Source organism: Hippocampus bargibanti, linkage group LG08 (assembly GCF_051943395.1).
Source record: "Hippocampus bargibanti isolate YZ-2025 linkage group LG08, ASM5194339v1, whole genome shotgun sequence".
Classification (NCBI taxonomy): Eukaryota; Metazoa; Chordata; class Actinopteri; order Syngnathiformes; family Syngnathidae; genus Hippocampus; species Hippocampus bargibanti.
The window spans coordinates 17366947-17383034 of NC_142741.1; the positions used below are offsets into that span (position 1 = coordinate 17366947).

Consider the following 16088-nt stretch of genomic DNA (forward strand, 5'->3'; position numbering starts at 1 on the left):
GGAACTGTTGTGCATGTGTGCGGATTCACTTAATGAAAGCCATAAATAGGAGCAGCAGTTTTGTCTGGCGACCTTTGAAAGGGTCGTGAAAACAAACAAACAAATGCTGGTGAATAGAAGACAGCAAAAAGTGAAGCGTGAGTGGGGAGGAATAATGTGGCCGAATGCCAAACAGACAGCTTACTGTGGGGCCTTTGGCCTGGCCGCTGTCCGGTCTTTTTTTTTTTTTTTCATCCGGTCCCATCCTGGCGCAGAAGCGGCCCTGTCTGCAGACACAATACATCATACAGTGGCAAGAAAGCGAGGGGAAGATGAGTGGATGAGGTGGGGTGTAAAGCGAGCTTTTCATTGCCATGGTCACCAACATGAAGCACACGAACACCCCCCCTCAATTATCCTCTGGAGAAGACAAAAGCTATGATGGGCTGTGTTGGGGCAACAGCGCTCCTTGAGCACCGTAGTTTGCCTGCAATTCCACGCAGATGTATTGTAGCATGATAGTTGGACAAACAAAATCACTGGGGACCCAAATACTGCAAGAGGCGCCTATTTGGAATAAAGTGGCTTCACCTAAAATGAGAGAAAAGGCAGCTTTTATTATATTTGGTCACAGTTAGACCCGCAGGCTGCCCACGCAAGGAACTGTGTGACTTTGGCTCAGGGGACCCACACAAAGATGCTAACTGGTGAGTTCACATTGTTCCGTGTTCATGATACGGCTCTGAATAAGGTGAGTGGGTGGGTGGAGTATTGGGGGGGGGGGGGGGGGGGTTAACGCTGAATGGGTCTCCCGCAAATCAAAATAGTGTTTGTTTACCCTTTTCGCCCAGCAGCTCCAACCATCAAGATGCTTTCATGATGACCTTGAGCAGAGTGAAGGAGTCAGCACGTGACGATGGAAAGATGGCGCCCCTCCACGAGAAGCCCCTCGGGGACCAGGTTGTGCTAAAGTATAATGGCTCATACTTTTTTACGCCCACCAACCTCAAAAAATAAAACTGAATTGAAACAAAACTGTTCTCTTATAGTGTCGGGCAAAGTCCAGTTCCTGCCTGGCCCCCAGGGTCCTACAGCTCTTTGTATTTGGTTCCTGGCAACCACATTATTTCCGTGGCATGGCCTCAGAGACCGTGACGATGTTCTGTGCTTGCTTCAGCAACGGCATGTCAATCATGCTACCGTGGAACGTGAACGCACCCTGGAAAGGTAAAAGAAATAAAACAAATAAAAACAAAAAGGTATGATAAACCTTGATGTAGTGAGCATGAGATGATTACAGTAAAATAATGAGTCTCCTCTTCTTTTCCTTTCGGCTTTTCCCTTCAAGGGGTCGCCACAGCAAATCAGTGGCCTCCATCTTTAGAGGTTTGATCCGCATGTTTGTTTTGGCCAAGCTTTTACGTCGGATGCCCTTCCTGACACAACCATCTGTATTTATTGGGACCGGCACAAGAAGACATATGTCCCTTTGTGGCTACAGAACAAGCAACTCGCTCAGTAAAAGGCTCCCAAACACACAGTAAAATAATAACTTTATTTGAGAATTATTTTAAATAATCAATGGCATCCAACAAAGTTGGATGCCAATGGCACACATTTTAATTTGCAGGAAAGTGATATTTTTGAAAGAAAACAAATGTGGGTGTGGCAGTGGCGTGACTGGCTAAACAAACACATTTTGGAAAAAAAATAATCAAAAGCTGGAAGCCCTTGTCATACCCTGTCAGACAAAAAATAACTAAGTTCTCTCAATGTCTTGCAGGTACACACGCAGACATAGTCACCTATAAAAATGAATGGGCAAGCCTATATGAATCCCCGGGGCCATGCAGGCTAAGAGCCATCCTGGTGGGCAGCGAGAGAAAGAAAGCGAGAGAGCTAGAGTAATGGGAAGATTCTGCATTACCACAGCAGATAGCCTACCGAGCTGGACACATAGGATCCAACCATGCACTAAATTAGGAACAATAATATTGTACACTTAATTGGCCCAAGGACTTCCCCCCCATTAACTCCGCCTCTTCCTATACTGTCTCTGAGAGTCACCCAAGGGTGTACATTTCGCATTATGGCGAGCTATGGAGGTGTGCGAGAGAGAGAACATAGAAAGGCATACTTGTGTCACACTTGTATTTGTATGCCCCTTCATTTATGAATGTTTAATTTGCTTATCGCTTTGGAGAGAGCATTTAAATTACTGCGTTTAGGAGTTCAACTGAGCTTTAAATGAGGTTTGCAGCTTCAGTGACTTAATGTACGTGTTGGCCCAAAGGGAGATGGGGGAAGATAAGCATATTGGCTTTTTTCCGCTAATCCATTGGAAAAGTAGACACATTTGCTACAGTTATGTTGATGAAGAATAAATAAACCTGGCAAAAAAAAAAAAAAAAAAAAAAAAAAAAAAAAAAGTTACCTTTCCTTCTTTCTGGTGTAGCTCGAATGCAGCGATGAGCTCTTTAGCCCAATGGACCCTCTGCTGACTGGGAGAAAATTCTTCTTGCACGGCCTGGACCTGCCCCGGGTGGATCACCTGCTTACCTAAATGGAAAGGAAAAAAGAACAGCATTTTACATTTTCAGAAACTTCCTTACACTTGTCGATATTATTAAACACACTTGTACAATTGAAAACAAAATCAAGCTTGATTTGGGTTACACATAAAATATGTTTGAATAAAAAATGTCTGGTAATAATTCTGACAAGAATATTAATTTATTTAATATTTTAAAGAGGGAATAAAGACATCAAGGGATATTTCTGTTTTAGTCAAGAAATGTCAAAATCAGTTGACCTTTTATCTTGAAAATAAAGACGTCTGGAAAAAAATTACAATTCCTGGTGAGTTGCCTCGTTTGTGTGGTGGAACGAGGCAACTTAGCCCCCCCAAAATAATAGCGACAACATACGGAGAGAATCATTTGGCTGGCAAAGGAAAAGTTAATTGTGTGCATTTATAGTCAAGGCGTCTGAGGAGGACCAGCACCAGACCCCGGAGGACTGTGCGCATCATTAACGAGAGCACCCCACCGCCCTACGCTTACAGCCAAACACTTTACAGAAGCACAATGCGTGCATTTAAAACAACCGAGGCAGCAGAAAATTTGACATCGGGAGCTGGTGTCTGTTTTTTTCTGTCCTTACTCTTCAATAAGCTCAATTATAATATATTTGAGTGTGTTTCTGCAGAAAGGCTGTGTGCAACGAGGTGTCACATTAATTCACGCATCATTTCCCTCTCATGAAAGTGCAGCATGAAGATAAATATTACACTGAGAGCACTTATCGCTTCCAGATACCCATTAATTTAGTGTAGTTTGAAATCATTTGTTTTTCAATAAATTTCCAAAAGAGGCGTAGCCGAGAAAATAATAGTGTGTTACAGAAACCAGGGAGGGGAAATTTGAGAAGCATGCATTTTTAAAGATTGCACGCTTCTCTGTTTTAGATGACAGTGAAGACGCGCATATTATACTCACACCTGAATAATACAATGATGGACAAAAGAATGTGATTGTTAATTTACAAGGTGAAATTCCTTATTCTTGAATGTAATTTCAAATCACATTCCTCTACTATTCCACAATACAAAACCGGCAGATATTCTTTGCAGTACTATTAATATGACAAATATAATTATCCCTCATCTTCATGGATTCAACATTCCAGACACTTGCCACAATAAGTGAAATTTGAGATGTAGAAATAGCCTTTTTAAAATATGATTTTGAAATATTTACAACACTTATTTTTTTATATATGGTCTTGAAACACAATTCTTCTTCTTTCCTTTCGGCTTTTCCCTTCAAGGGTTGCCACAGCGAATCAATGTCATCCATCTATCCCGGTTTTGTGTCCTTCATGTCCACTTTGACCACATCCATAAACCTCCTCTTCGGTCTTCCTCTTGAAACACAATAAAATCAGTAAAACGTACAAAATAAAATTACATACAATAAGAATGAAAACTGGATTTCTCCACGGTGAAACAAACAAAGGTTAATGTAATCTAATCTAATTTAAAAATAGTATAAAAACAATAAGGATGATAGTGAAAAAGGAACCATTTTTTTATAGCACGACTTTGGTTGTTGAAATGTATTATTTCATATGAAAATACTTTTTTCCTTATCTCCCAAAAATGAGAGAATCGGAAATTTTGGTGACAACAACATTCAGCTCATAGACTAATTTAATAAAAACTTACACATTAAAACAAAAAGCAACATTTTAGTTTGCTCTCATGACACTAAAACTTGATTCTTTTGAAAGTAGAAGCACACTTTAGTTGTCACTTTATTTTCCATCTACAATGATCAATGCGTGCAACTTCTCGTAATACTCCAACTAAACATGGTAAACATGCAACTTATTTTGGACACGACAACAACTGGATTTGAAAACACTCTTTTCGAGTTTATCTGAATTCAACAATTTAAATAATTAACAACGCCTGTTCGTCAGATTGATTAAAATGAAAGTCCCAGCATATTGAAATTTTTCACAAGAAATAAAAAATCTGGCTGAAAACACCCAGACAACCCTCTCTCAATATTTGCTATACCCCCGGTTAAACGCGGGAAACGCCGCAGATGTAATCCAGTGTACATTCTCAGATCAGACTTGTCTTGATAAGTTAACGCCGGTTATGAAATGTCTGGTGGAGGACGACAAATCCCCCTGAAAAAAAGGTGGGCCAAGCTGAAGGAAGCAAACCAAGCAGGAGTGAATGGCGCAGAGGGTGGAGCAGAGGGGCCCACTCCCAACATTCAAGCTGCCTTCACCCTAGTTAACCCACACAAATACACTTTTGTAATGTATCACACTCTTTCACACACACGCACACACACACACACACACACACACACACACACACACACACACACACACACACACACACACACACACACACACACACACACACACACACGCACGCACGCACGCACGCACGCACACACACACACACACACACACACACACACACACACATTTGGCTGTTAAATGTCTTTTGACATTATTAATAAGACTAAAAAACCCGTCAACGCCTTTTCCGCGACAAGACATTTACTTTAAAAACACTCATTTCAGGTTTGCCTCTGCAGTATGTGAAGACTACTGGGTGAAAGCCACTCTGTGCATGAGTGTATGTGCACGCATGTTCAGCTGAGGGAGGAACCATATTCGCACAAGTTTTGAAATGAGCTTATAAATAAAATGTATTATTATTATTATTATTATTATTATTATTATTATTATTAGTAGTAGTAGTAGTAGTAGTAGTAGTAGTAGTAGTAGTAGTAGTACTCGTTGGATGGCCAAGGAGTAATTTAAGAAGGAGTGTCAATGAAAATGAAGAATTACAATAACAAGAGGGTTGACAAATAATTTGTCATGTAAAGTTATTTTTTTCCCCGAAGATAAGAATATCGGTGTCAAATTGTAACTTGCTCTAATAAACTATTCTAAAAAATATATATATATATATATATATATTTTTTTTTTGTACAATGACAACTTTATTCTTAACTACTCTTGAAGAGTTGTTACTAACCTCTCACGATCATCAAAACTCATTTTATTATCGAGTGGCTTCATGAGATTCCAAATGATCTCCAGAAGACTTTTACGATTGGCGCGACATGCTCAGTTATCACCATGCTCAGTGTTTTTCAGTTCATTACTGTTTTTTGATGGCATGGTGTATTTAATGAAAATATGTAGTATCGTTCCGACTACCAGTTCTTTGTACAACTTTGATTCTGCCGATGCCATTGGACTGGAATAGTCATAAACAGATATTGGTAAAAATAGTTTTGTTGATGTAAGGACTATTGTTGTAAAATACAGTTTTCTTGCAACACATCAACTGTATTGTTGCAAAATCCTAACCTTTCAAAAAAAGCTAGAAACTTATTCTTTCAGAGTGATAACTGTTTCTTCATGCATTCTCACAAAACTGCACCACATTTTTACATTACATGACAATTTTTGGTAAAGCTTTGCCTTTCAAATCAATGTTTCTGATGGTAATGAGTTCACGTTACAACAATTGTACGCTCAGGAAATCGTGACTTTTGTTATGTTATAACAAATACTTCTAATTCTTGTAAAATGTATGTTGACTTCATAAACATCACCTAAAAATTATTCTTGCATTTTTTTTATTATTCATAGATCCTTATAATATTATAATATTATAATATTATATATTATATTATAAAATATAATATATAATATCAAATATAATAATATTATAAATCATATATTATAAAATAATATATTATAAATATACTATAAATAATTACACTTATAAAAACAAGGGTTGTGGGCATGCCCACACATATTCAACCTAATTTTAAGTTGGTGATGTAAAAATTGAATACTAAATTTCAAATAAAATTCAATAACAAAATGACATTTTGAAGAATATAGGTGACCTTTTCCATATAAAATCCTTCACCATTGCTACTTCATTTCTTTCATTTGTATGGCCCTATAAGAAATTTAGACACCAGGAGGAAGCTCGGTACACATGTGAGAATTATGTGTCAGGCTTGCCTGGTTGTGTGTCCACAATTAATGAAAAAAAAATGTGTTTTTGCTATTCGGAGCAAGTGTAAAATGCAAATATGTGGCAACCAGTGTGAATTGTTGAATTAAGGCGTATGTTTTTAGAATGCACCTATTTTGGGTTGCCAGTGTTGCGTTAGAGAGTACAGATGTATGTATGGTTGTGACAGCATAGACGATGGGAATCAGGTACCCTCAGTTTCAAACTGATTGCCAGCAAGCCCAACTCAGTGCTCCCCGCCCACACACACTTCCTCCCAAAATGAATCATGCATGCCCAGCGGCCAATCGCGGGCTGCCATGTGGTGTAGTCACTTCATTGGTCGATGCCTATTTGGCAAAAACGCTCTCACGCAAGTGATGGGCAGCGAATTTTGTCAACTCAACCAGGCAAAAATAATGTCTTGACTAGAGATCAGAGAGATGCGAAACATGGTGCTTCACAGTAAATACACTTTGAAATGAAAGTAGCGGTATAAATTCAATTCCTCACCAATTACAGGATTTGGGGGTCAGAGCATTCTTCTGTGCTCTGTGTACATGGTGGTGTAGATTACACAATGATCAATAAGGTACTGTTTGTGCCAGCTTTTGGCTGCAAAGCTTGGCTGTTTAAGGACGAGAAATGGCTTACAAACCAAACGTGTAGCTACAGTTTTGTACATTTTGAACTTTAACATGCATGAATCAGTCAAGTAAGACTGGTGTTTCATCAAGTATAAATACATCCTGTAGTGAGCGGAAACATATTGAAAAGTAATTAATTGATAAGTATGTTTGTCAATTAAAAACGTAAATATTGACAGTATAAAAACATTTAATCCAATAAAAAAATAGCAGTTGCAATGCAAGCTGAGAAAACAATATATTATCTTCTCTCAAAAAGAGAATAACTTTCTATTTTAATTGACACAGCCAGAGCGTTATTAATTTAACAGCGTGTTCATTATCATGGTTGGCAGTTTATTTTATCACAATATCTGGAGCGCTTTATATTTTTGGGATGGCACTAATAAATAATTGCAGTAACAGCTCTCAGTGTGATCTACAGTAATGTGGTGTAATAATCTCTCTGTCGGTGAAAACTAAGCATGAATATGTTCATTGTGAAGACTGAGTATTTGGATAAGATCTTAATAGATTGTGCATGCCTAATGAAGTGGCTGTTCAGTGTATCTTGTTCAATAGTCCCTAAGGAGAGAAAACACCAGAATAGATATGTACTACAGGAAGGGTGGGGAGTATGATTGGAATATCCCTGAATGTGGACTGTCCTGTCGGTGTGTGTTGAATGAGCGCACACGTGATCAAGGTGGTTGCTTGGCTACAGACCCGCAGAGTGCCCAGTTAACCGTCTCCGCTTTTTGCTGATAGCTCACTTTAATCACACCTGCATTTTTCACCAACACGTGCAATGAAATTTTAGAGCATCAAACAACCTCGCAGCTTGGTTGTTCATGATTAGAAATAAAAGACAAAAGTAAAACAAAGGCTATTTATTCCCATTTGCAGTACAGATTTAGTGTATGCTATCAGTCTATGGAAATGTTTTGAACAGCAAAAATATTCACCACCCCTCAATGAGTCAATAGTATTGGAAATGGTAATAAATATACATTAATTTTCGAGTTTTTTTGCCAAGCCTCATATTATCCACATTAAAGTTTAATCCACCCCTTGTGGTCAAACACAATATTGAATTGGAAAACAACTATAAAAAGATAATTAGAATAAAATGCTGGAAAGTGAAGGGACTGACATTTCCAAGATTGGAAAAGTGAGCATATCTTTAACTGCATTCCTTTTTTTAAATAAGAAGACACATTGTTGGAATTTAATTTTTTAGGGGCTGGTATCGTCTGCAATGTCATGTTCCCATTACAAAACAAAAAGACTGAATTGTACAACAGCATGAACTTTACCTGTGAAGCCCATGAGAGCTCCCTCCCGGGCCTGCTGCCTAAGCCCCTCCACGTCTTTGTAGTCGATGTATACCAGATCGATCGCCTGCAGCCCGAAAGCCTTGGCGGTGGTGACCACTTTCTGCCTGGCATACAGCAGCTCCTTGGCATCCTTGGTCCGTGTGGCCCCTTTGGGAAAACACACAGAGCACATGGGTCACGTGTCAAGGTGTGAAAAGGAGCCGAGCTAATGCGAAAGGAAGCCAAGGGGTGTACAGGAAGTGAGGAGAGCGAAGGACGACGAGTGAGGAAGTCTGGAACATATACGGTATCGCCAGAAACAAATGCTGCTCTCATGCAGGGGTGCATGACAGGAAAGTAAACAAACCTCTTTTAGCTTTTCGAAAATACAGGGATCAATGTAGTATATCTTACACTGCAAAAGCAACAATATTACACACTTTTCTTAAGTTTGATACAGTGCATTTGTACACCAGTAAACTACTATCCCAACACATACACACAATTATTGTTAATTTAAATTAGAATACTTGTCAAGGCAGAATTTTATATGAGCATCTTGAATTGGATTGTATTTACTAAGCAACAACAGTCAGCATGGTGGGAAAAAAAACAGTCAGCTTCCAGTCGCAGTTGGGACCAAGTCAAAATGGAGTGGGCTTTAGGCAAAGGGAGTGAGGAAGGAGTCATATTTGGTGAGTAAATTGACTTGCTGACAGCTGTTGCATCTGAATAAGAATCACAATCAGAATCCTCTTTATTGGATTGGATTGGATTGGATTGGATTGGATTTGCCTTTATTAGTCTCACAGTGGAGAAATTTACATTTATTATTATTATGATTATTGCTAAGTATGTAGAGCACACAAGGAATTTGTCTCCGGTAGAACATGCTGCACTAGTATCATCATAAGGAAAATGGAGGCACTGTAAAGTTCTATTTGGGTTACTGTTTAGAGAGTTAATGGCTTGGAGAAAGAAGCCGTTTAAATGTCTGCTGGATTTGGTGCGCATGGATCGGTAGAGCATGCCTGAGGGGAGTAGCTGGAAAAGGTAGGGTGCGGAGGGTCCAGTAGGATTTTCCGCGCCCTTGTTTGGATTCTTGGAGTGTGCAAGTCCTCGAGAGTGGGTAGGGCGGTGCCAATGATTTTTTCCGCCATCCTAACTGTCAGTTGAAGTCGGATTTTTGTGGCGGCCCCGAACCAAACGGGGCCAAAAAAGCTAGATAGCATTGAGCAGCCAATGTATAAACACAATCACCGGTCACAAGATTTATAAGCGGTGTTCAAACTTGGTGATTACACCACATTTGCTTAGAGCAGACAGGAGGTGGGGCTGGGTCTGAACCTAGCTTAAGGACCTTGTATCTACCATCTTGTGAACTCTACCACAGACGTAATGCTTTACGGCAGGTTCTACCCAGGCATATTTGAGGGACCAGACAGAAATGTTGAGAGGGCATCACATGACGGCACATTTTTGTTTTGTTTTACGATTTGGAATCATTGTTTCATGTCACTAACAGATTACTTGCTATGCAACATCTTTCACCGCTTGACAACATGTCAAACATTACTAACACACCCGGGGGTACATTGCATAATGGCTATTATTGACAGGGTGCACATTCGGTGCTCTGCAAAAGTATTAGCCCCCTTTTAACTTGTTGATCTTTAGCCACATTTCAATTTTCAAAAACAGATATACAATAAAATGTGATGTTTTGTTGGGGGCGAAGAGTCAACAAAATGTGTGACACAATCCTGAAGTGAATACAATCTATGCAATTGTAAACATTTTTGTTCTTTTTTTAAAAATAATGAGTGATTGTAGGAGTGTTTTACACAGGACGTGTGTGCATCCTCATCGTTACAATGTGCCTATATTATGTACCTACCTATGTACTTAACTCTTGTCTATCCGCCACCCGTTCGCCGGCATCTATACTTCCATCCGGGAAATAATCCCAGCTGTCAGTCACAACACACTACACTTTTGCTTGTTGGTCTTATTTTGAAATTCAAATGCCATTGCACAAATTACATGTACAGGCTGAAAGTACATTGATACTATTGACAACAGTTGTCAAATGTTGAATAAGAAATGTCTTATTGGTCATTAAAAGCTTTTGCAGAATGTCAACAGTTTTGTGGCTTGATTGTGGTTCCAATCAATTATGTGAATGTTGGTTTGATATGGCAATAATTGACAAAAAAACAGGCATCTATTTACATGTCTCACATGCAATGATGGTTGCACCTGTAATGACTGCAATTAAAACAAAAAAATGCGTGATAGGTACCTATACTGGCGCAGAAGTCATCAGAACCGAACACCACACCATCATGATGGAGGCTCGTCTCAGATGCAAGTCGACGGATTTCCTCGCATACCGCCTGGAGAGAAGCAAGGCAGGTGCGTTACAGGCGGCCAGTTAGTGGGCGAAACGGCGGCATCAATCTTAAATCTAATTATACCCAAGTATTTCAACTTCAAACAGTCACGGTTTGTGATCTGTCTTCAAAAAGAACACAAAAAGTGCTCATTACAAAAGTTCATTCCCTCTTAATAAATATGATGATGAACGCAAAGCTTTTCCCTCACTTTGACTCTCTATCAGTGAGTACAAACATGAAGGGACAGTGCCAGGACGTCTCCCTTTTTAAGTTTTGAAAATTCTCAAGATAGTGAGAAATGCTTTGAGACAAATCATCAGATTTTTTTTTCTTATTCATTTGCTCTTCTAAATGATGTAAAACATCAGAATGAGGAGATGGATGCGAATGTCATTTCACCATGGGAAAAATTAACAATTGTAAGTTAAAAAATACAATTTTGTATGCAGACACACACGCGCACACACACGCACACACACACACACACGCACGCACGCACGCACGCACGCACGCACGCACGCACGCACACACACACACACACACACACACACACACACACACACACACTGTGATGGAACAATATGTGGCCTCTCTTAACTTCTGGTTCCATGTCAGTGACATATTGACCTAAAAATGTAAAGGCAGCAGAGGTCAAGAAGATAATGCTGTAGTCTGCATTCAATCCCAAACAAGCAATTTTTTTGGGATGATGATACTAGTGCAGCGTGTTCGACCGGAAACAAATTCCTTGTGTGCTCGACATACTTGACAATAAAGATGATTCTGATTCTGATTATATGGCAAGATAGGAAGAATGAGGCAAAGTGAAATAATTTTGTTTTTTCCTCCGACATTCCCAAAATAACCACGGTGTTTTATTTGAACACCTTAGAATATCCCGAGATGGGACTGTGAGCGGGAATAGTGCACCATTTAGGGTCACTACGGTCCAATTGCTACCATTTGTACCTGTATCTCCCAATTTGTTTGAGGTTTAGTTTGAAAAGCTTTCTGATCTTAAAAAAAAAAACAATACACACAATGATAAAAAAACAATAGAAAATACAAATCATTTATTTAAAAAATTTGTAAGGGTTTAATTCTAATTGTAGAGAAAAAATAACACCTTTTAAAATGTATTTCAGGGGGGGGTTGGAGGATGGGCTCTAGTCATTTTTAATTTACCTTAAAGTTGAGCAGACCCACAGCCGTTTCCACAAAGGTCACCAGGCGAATAGGGCCCGTCAGCGGCCGTCCTTTCAAGCTGCGCTGAAACCTGTCAACGAACTGAAGAACACAGGCAGTGCAACTCATTAGCTCGTTGTTTGCGCACACAGGAAAACAACATGGCACCGTGCAGTTACAATGTATTAATTTTGTTTATACGGTAGACATACATCAGGCATTTTGTATCCTCTGCAGATTTTAGCATGAATGATCACATCAACCCCTTCCCTCCTTTTGATGATTCACAAATTTATTTGTAAAATATGCTTAAGTGAATAAATTAAAAGACGCGCCTTGCTCCGCAGGGCTGTAAAGTTGCTGCTCCTCACCGTGCAGCTGCCACCCTAAGTGCACTTACCACTGCATTATTAGCCCACTCTAAAGAGCTCACACAGCGCTATTGTGGGATAATTAATTCAAGGGGTTAAAAAAAGCTGAAAAAGAAAATGGAATAGAAATATTTGACTATCAGGAAGCGATATGACAGCTTTGAACATTTGTCACAGAGTAAAAATAGAGAAGGCAAGCCCACAATTTGGATATGCATCTGGATACACCGTGACATGCAACGTTCTCTTAGTAGCCATTACACGAGAAAACACGGCTGACGGTTCAAACGCCAAAGAAGCAGACAGAATGAAATATTTTACATGATCACCAGGGAATATTTCTTCATTTTTGTGTGAAGTCTTCAAAAACGCTGCACGGCGACAGAGACTTGGCGTGCTCATGTAAATACACACAGCGTTTGCATACACTTCAAGGTGAGAAGGAACAAGATTTTAAGTCTTTGAAACGCACACACACGTGCACACAAACATGCACGTGTGCACAGGCACGCGCACACACGCACACACACACACACACACACACACACACACACACACACACACACACACACACACACACACACACACACACACACACACACACACACACACACACACACACACACACACACACACACACACACACACACACACACACACACACACACACACACACACACACACACACACACACACACACACACACACACACACACACACAAACACACACGCACACACACACACAGGCACACACATCTATCGATGAAAGTAGGTCCACTGGAGCAACAACGCGTCACTTCTGCCAGGGTCTTTTTTTCTCCCCTTGTTAATATGCGAGCTCACCTAGGCAGATCTTAAAACAGAAGTTTAATTCTTTTAAAGACCAAAGCGTTCCAATTTTTTTCCAGCAGACCAGTTCACAGCAAGCATTGTGACTGCCGGTGGGATAGGCCAAATTCCAAAATCTATCATCTGGAAACACACAAACGGCCCCTCCTTCCATCAGATATTTCTTTTCAAAGCCAGTACCCCCCTTTACTTTGGAAACCGGAGAAAACTTTGCATCCCCTCACCTTTTTCCATATTAATCTCAGGTAGGCGAACCAAAACCTACCCCCTTACTTGCTAGTCTAAAAGAACGAGACCTGTATTGAAGGATTTCCAAAATAGGCCAATTTTAATCATCTTTCCATTCAACCACAGCCAGGATAAATCATATCTGAAGAGATTTGCATAAATACAAACCCATCAAAGACTTTTCATCTTCAAAAGGGTCTTTTTTTCTTTCCAAGACCCCAGCAGGCTTTGTACTGTAATCATCTGAGGTCACAACCCGGTGGGAGCCTGGCTGCCATAGCAACGTGAACGCTGGGGGCTTAGTTGGGCATGGGACGGGTGGAGGGGACGTGAGTGGGGGCTGCGTCTGAGAGTGTGAAAAGAGGGTGTAAGATAAATCTATATTTGTGACAGAAGAAACAAGATAGATAGATGTCGGCCATTGTCGGGAAATGGTGATGATATCACACAACAGACAATGTTTGAGAGAGAGAAAAAAAACACTTCTTTTAAGGGCCTCCAAGTGTTTCTGATTGCATGTTTTCGTCCCCATATTCTCGTCTTCAGCTATTATGCACTTGGAGAGGCTGATTTACAGGCCACAAGAGGGGCTTTCATTGTACTTCTCTTGTGTACAGCGGCCATTAGATGTCAATGGCTTTCACAACTAAGGGTCTTTAATTGAGACTCAATTGGGCTAGGTTTAAAAAAAAATCTATATAGATTTTTCTTTCAAAAGGGGGCATAACGCCTCTACCAAGTAGGCCTTCGGACAATTCAGAAAAAAAATCAAGAGAAAGGAAGCGATAGCGGGACAAGTTTCAATTAATTTTGCTTCAAAAGGAGGCCAGATTAAATGTTTCCTGCCTGCTGAAGTGTTCATTTCACAGAGGGGAAGCGGAGAAAGGGATAAGGGGAGGTTACGGGAGGAGGAGGAGCAGGACGGGGGCGCCATTCTTTTTGCTACACCAAATAGTGTGGCGGGGCAAAGAATGCCGCACGGCTCTGAATCTGTGTGAGAATTGTCCTTCGGACAAAAAAAGAGGGTTGTTTTGTGGGAAGGAGGCACGGGGGGGTTACGCCTGTTACAGCCCAATAAGGCCCATCAGTCACAAAAGAGGTTGCAGGGTGCGGTTGAGAGGGGGTAGGACCCCGCTAAAGATTTTCCACACAAAAAGAAACAAGCGAGTCCATCTTTTAGCAACAAATCAGTCTGGAGGTTCCTGGGCTCATATCATTTTTTTTTAAGGAGGGGGGAGGAGAAAAATAAACAAGTTAGGGAGGGGGACATGGGGAGGGAGGGGATTTACTGCGCCTGTCTTACAAGAGTGGAAAGAATCAGACACATGCTCGCAACATAAGACGCCTCAATGCGCACAGAGAAGCAGCTGAAAAGGCCAAAGAGACCACAATGGAAGAAAGAAGAGTATGGTGATAAAATAGGATGCATCCCAATGACGCGTGTATGTACCGGCTGAAGTAGAAACAATAAAGTTAAAACACAATTCATGTTGGTAAACAGGTCACTTCTGTTCTCATTGCACAAACCAAACAATCGCTTGCTGTTTTCTTAAAAGATTTTTGGGCAAAATATACAACAAATAAATAAAAGACATGAACAAGATTGAAACGGGCCATTTGTCTTTTGAAAAAGCCAAGCTTTTACGTCGGATGCCCTTTCTGACACAACCCTCTGTATTTCTCCCGGCTTGGGACCGGCACAAGAAGACATTGGCTTATGTCCCCTTGTGGCTACAGAACAAGCAACTCTATGAACTTAATAGAGATGAAGATGCTAAGTAAATGGCTCCCAAACACAAAATGGTCATCGGCACAGCAACATTCAAAAAAGCATTATTCTTATAATTATTATATTTGCACTGACAAAAGACATGATATTTCTACTGTATTACTAATTTTTTGCCAAGTAGATTATTCTCCAAAAGACACGGCATGCAGAATTCTTAGAGTTCAAGATTTCAAGAGACAAACTTAAAAAATGAAAACTGATGTGTGTGTAAAATAAAGAAACAAAAAAAACATGCATTATTATTCTTATTATTCTTATCTGTGTTAAAAATACGTTTGGGAATACATTTAGCTAGCTCTGTTTAAAACCTGCTGTTGAAAATACCGGGGCGACAGAGTGTTTTTTTGTATCCAATTTTCCTTTCCCTAGGGATGTTTTTCATCTACAGTAAAGTCTCGTTATATCGATATCGGATATATCGATAGTCCCGGTTATATCGATACTATTTCTATGCACGCACGGAGAAAATTACATGCAAACAGGGTCGGATATATCGATAGTCCCGGTTATATCGATATTTTTTCGGACTCCCTTGAATATCGATATAACGAGACTTTACTGTATTTGCACATGGGCAACTTGTACATTTGATGATATTGAATATTTTTGGTTGCTGGGAAACGTCTGTGAGACACTTGAGTCCAGTTGTTGGCATAAACAAGATGCTTCCCAACAAAAAGTTAAAAAAAGGAGAAGAATACTAAAATTAAAGTGTAAGTCAATGAGACTGTATGTGTGTGTGCATGTGTATGTGCGCGTGTGTGTGTGTGTGTGTGTGTGT

At 40.0% G+C, this 16088-nt stretch overlaps 1 protein-coding gene across 3 annotated transcripts in view; it reads right to left on the bottom strand.

The window, feature by feature from the left end:
- Positions 1-679: 679 nt before the first annotated feature.
- Positions 680-16088, bottom strand: part of clybl (citramalyl-CoA lyase) — an 85484-nt gene continuing 70075 nt past the window's right edge. For all 3 annotated transcript variants that reach the window (XM_089002738.1, XM_089002737.1, XM_089002739.1), the window contains 5 exons: positions 12071-12172; positions 10792-10885; positions 8490-8657; positions 2414-2538; positions 680-1198 (listed from right to left, as the gene is read on the bottom strand). In XM_089002738.1, the coding sequence (XP_088858864.1) occupies positions 1103-1198; positions 2414-2538; positions 8490-8657; positions 10792-10885; positions 12071-12172 (585 nt within the window). In that variant the 3' untranslated portion in view covers positions 680-1102. The remainder of the gene's footprint in view (positions 1199-2413; positions 2539-8489; positions 8658-10791; positions 10886-12070; positions 12173-16088) is intronic.